The 4,569-nt window shown below is 41.0% G+C and overlaps 1 protein-coding gene across 1 annotated transcript; it reads left to right on the top strand.

The window, feature by feature from the left end:
* Positions 1-1,921: 1,921 nt before the first annotated feature.
* Positions 1,922-3,766, top strand: SPRY2 (sprouty homolog 2 (Drosophila)). Its single transcript, XM_010079014.1, has one exon. The coding sequence runs from the start codon at positions 2,027-2,029 to the stop codon at positions 2,966-2,968; it is 942 nt and encodes a 313-aa protein (XP_010077316.1). The 5' UTR covers positions 1,922-2,026; the 3' UTR covers positions 2,969-3,766.
* The last annotated feature ends 803 nt before the right edge of the window (positions 3,767-4,569 follow it).

Below are 4,569 nucleotides of genomic sequence, written 5' to 3'. Positions count from 1 at the left end.
CCCCCCGCCGCGCCGGGATGGAGCCTCTGAAGGGGGAGGAGAGAGCAAAGCGCTTACGAGGAGGCTTCTTCTCCAGCTCCCACCTTGGCGTCTGAGGGGGGATCCGCCACCGAGACCTGTGTCGTCTTAAGCGCCTGCAGGTCAGGGTCAGCTTTGCTTTTGCACTGGGTTGTCATTTCTGGAGATGAAGGGTTTGATGCGGGGTGTCTGCTTGGCTGTCTGAGTCTGGCTAAAATCTGGACGTGGAGGGAGTTCCTCTCATGGAAGGGGAAAGTATTTTATTTTCTATTCTTTTATTCTTTTTTTTTTTTTTTTAATCTCCAGATAGTTGCAGATGAGGAAATATCTGCTTAGGCAGTTGGTTGGAACTTTTTATATGGCAAAGGTTTTAATTTGAAGAAAACATAAACAATGCTTCAAGATAAGTTTGCCAGCCTTTTTTTTATTTGGGGGGGGGGGGGGGGGGGTTTGGATGGGACGGGACGACAACACCATGACACTCTGTGTCCAAAACCAGGACTTGGCAATATTTAAAATAGGTGGTTGCTCTTAAAAGCTAGATCTAAAAAAAAAAAAAAAAAAAAAACCAAAAAAAACACTTGAGGGGAGGGAGCCAGGAGTTAAAAGGTTAAATGTTTTCCACTGCTGTTAGAATAAAGACAGTGTCTTGAGATATTAATTGTTAAACTGTTTGGCTATATTTTATTATACTGCAGTATAGTATTATTGTTGGTAACTGATGTGTACAGAGTAACACTATGGTGCTCTTTCTAGGTGTAATTGAAGACATTGTGTGGTCCTTGTAAGACACTTGGTTCGTGCTTGGGTTTTAATTGTAAAATATTGTTCTGGATTTTTGTATAGGTAATTGGATTTTGGAACCACTTTAAGATATGATAAAAGCAAAACAAATATCAACTGTTTTAGAGGGCAGTACTTGAAACTTTTGCATATCTGAGTGTGGAAGTTAGTTATTTACAAGTTCTCATCTTCTGGGTCTTTTACTGGGTTTCCACTTAAATTCTTAAGTCTGCATTTCTACTTTGTAGTTAATGATCTTTAAAGTAATATTCACAATGAAGTAGACTTCTTGGATGCTGGCATTGTTTGGTTTATATTAGGCATGCCTCTGTCCCACAAGGTACTTTCAGTAATATTTACAATTTGAAATGTAGTCTATGGATTTTTTTACTTTTTAAAAAAAAAAATATGGTAGCATTGCTTTTGTAGTATTGAGCCTTAAAATAACAATCACAGGGGTGTACACAAGTATGGCACACACTAAAATACTGGAGAGAGGTATTTTTACTTGTGCTGTTGAAGTTTTTGGTAGCACTAACTCATTTAATGTCTAACCGCAAACATTTTATTGCTATTTAGTGTTTTTCTTGGGACCATTGGTATTAAACTAAAATTTCCTATTTACATCATGTAAAGTTCAATGTGTAAAGAGACTAGCCTACCAAAATATTCTCCAGTTTTAAACAAAATTGGAGAATTATATGTCTGTCATCAGCAGGTCACATTACACTTGCTGAATACTTAAAGGCTTTTTTTTCTTTCTTCCTTTTTTTAATGTAGAATAAGTTTTTCATTAGCCTGATGTGAAAAGAAGAGACACTTCAAGTGTCTGAGATGTAATCCCTTTCAAGGCCATGGTCTAACCAGAAGATGGCCTGCGAAGTCTCAGTTAGCAGGTGCAATACCTAGACTTTCTAGAGCCACAAGTTAAGACGCATAGACCTAGAACAGAATCCCTTTAAGCTCTCCACAGGAGTAGGCAGAACAGGCCAAGGGAAGTGCATTCAGCTGACCGGCCCCGTGCTCCGCCCCAGATGTGACTCTTTTTTTTTTTTTTTAGTGGCTGATGCATTACTTGATTGTGTGCGGTGCTGTGGGATCCTGCAGGCTTGAAAGGCTGCTGGAGAGAGCATAAGATGTGTTGCAATAGTGAATCCTCTCTTTGTTGCTCCAGGATTTCAGATGTGTTCTAAGCCTACCGAGGTGAGCACGCTTCCGGGCACTGATGGAGACGAGAGCTCAGCACGGCAGCGGGTCGCAGGCCTTGCTACAGGCTCGGCGTGACAGCGGGAGACCACACGGGGAGCCTGATCTGCGGGATGTCCTGACGCAGCAGGTTCACGTCTTGTCGCTGGACCAGATCAGAGCCATCCGAAATACGAATGAGTATACGGAAGGACCTACAGTGGCTCCACGGCCAGGAGTCAAGTCTACTCCGCGGCTAGCAACCCAACCCAAAAATGAAAGGCCCCATGGCTTGCCCGAGCATCGCCATTTTAGCCGGATTCAGCACACACAAACACACACCTCTCCTCGGGCGCCCCTGTCCCGATCCATCAGCACGGTCAGCACAGGTTCGCGGAGCAGTACAAGGACAAGTACGAGCAGTAATTCCTCTGAACAGAGACTTCTAGGGTCATCTTCGGGGCCGGTTGCAGATGGGATAGTCCGAATGCAGCCCAAGTCTGAGCTCAAGTCAAGCGAGCTAAAGCCGCTGAGCAAGGAAGACTTGGGAGCGCACAGCTACAGATGTGAGGACTGTGGAAAGTGTAAGTGTAAGGAGTGCACTTACCCGAGGACCCTGCCGTCGTGCTGGATCTGTGACAAGCAATGTCTCTGCTCAGCCCAGAACGTGGTTGATTACGGGACTTGCGTTTGCTGCGTGAAGGGCCTCTTCTATCACTGCTCTAACGACGACGAGGACAACTGCGCTGACAACCCCTGCTCCTGCAGTCAGTCGCATTGCTGCACTAGATGGTCCGCCATGGGTGTGGTGTCCCTCTTTCTGCCTTGCTTGTGGTGTTACCTACCAGCCAAGGGTTGCCTTAAGTTGTGCCAGGGCTGTTACGACCGGGTAAATAGGCCTGGCTGCCGCTGTAAACACTCCAACACTGTTTGCTGCAAAGTTCCCAGCGTCCCCCCCAGGAGCTTTGAAAAGCCAACATAGCATCACTAGTCAGAAATACTAAAGTAACAAGGATTATTTTAACGTACATATGCAACCAACTAAGCAGCTATGGTCTTGGCACTGTAGTATGAAGGGTTGGGGATATACTTTGTTGTTTGCAGTGAAATGCTTTTCTCCGTGTGTGCCATCTTAACTGATACGCTTGTTAGAATCCAGCTAGTGGAATACAGAAAAAAAAAGAAAAAAAAAAAAAAGGGATGCAGTACATTGTGACCCACATATTGCATAAGCTAAAGCAACACAGACACTCCTAGGCAACTCTATTGTTTGTGAATAGTACTTGCAAAATTTGTAAATTAGCAAACAACTCCTTTTTTTCATTGTTTTCTGCCAGAGATAATGTGCTATATTTTTGTATATACAATAATATTTTCAACTGTGAAAAATAAGTGGTGTCATGAGATGTGGCACAGTCACAAAATATTATACTAATATGTTGTACATTCGGAAGAATGTGAATCAATCAGTATGTTTTTAGATTGTATTTTGTCTTACGGAAACCTTCTATTACAAGACTCTGATTTCCCTTTGGACTTCATGTATATTGTACAGTTACAGTAAAATTCAGCCTTTATTTTCTAATTTTTTCAACATATTGTTTAGTGTAAAGAATATTTATTTGAAGTTTTATTATTTTATAAAAAGAAATATTTATTTTAAGAGGCATCTTACAAATGTCACCCCTTTTTATGAGAACGTCATAGTTGCTGCAAATAAGGGGTGAACGATGCATATGTTCACTATAAAATAGAAAATATATTAACGTTTGAAATTAAACTGGGCTACTTGTCATTTTTTCCCCCGCATTTTTTCTTCTGAGTTGGGAAAACCGGTACTTTTAATGCGAACTTCACAGTGATATAATCACAGTGAGTCTAATATGAAAACGAAAATAGAGTTTTTAAGTGTGTTTTTTGTTGATGTTTACTATTTCACCTGAAAATAAGCAGAATTTTTGCTTTCTTCCTTTGCACAGATGTCTCATAGGCTGTTTCTACAACAGAAATGGAAAATGCACATAAGAAAAGGCATTAATTCATTCCAGACTAGGACTAATAGGCACTGAAAGCTTGACCTATTCTATAAGTGATGAGCTTTTGTGCTTCAAATAGGAAATAAGTAATCATTCACAAAAAATGTTAGGCTTGCATGGCTTTACTCAGTGAGAGAGAGACAGATGGAAGGAAAAAAAAAGAAAATTAGTATGGCCAGTGCAAAAAGCTTGCAGGATTATTATTTAAAAGTAGACTATGCCAGAGGGAATGATAGATCTGAATGCAGTCCAGCCTTATGTCAAACATTTGCCTCACTTGTAAGAAGAAAGTTGCTTGATTTGTCATATGTGGCAGTTACCTTCCACTGAGGTCAAAATCCTTTCACTGCCAAGTTTCCCACCGGAAGCCTAGAGAATGATTTACCTTTCTTTATTAACAAACTATCATTTCCTGTTCTGAGCATGTCTCTCCAAGTTTAGAGGTCTTAATGTTGAATTTTATTTATACATTTCTTAAGCTGGCATTTAAGAAACAGTTGTATTTTTAAGCTGACACTTAGAAAAATCTCACAGCCTTTTCTGAACC

The sequence above is a fragment of the Pterocles gutturalis genome, unplaced genomic scaffold (genome assembly GCF_000699245.1).
Source record: "Pterocles gutturalis isolate BGI_N339 unplaced genomic scaffold, ASM69924v1 scaffold27653, whole genome shotgun sequence".
In the NCBI taxonomy this organism is placed as follows: Eukaryota; Metazoa; Chordata; class Aves; order Pterocliformes; family Pteroclidae; genus Pterocles; species Pterocles gutturalis.
The sequence above is the reverse complement of the archived record's forward strand: the minus strand, read 5'-3'. Positions and strand labels throughout refer to the sequence as shown.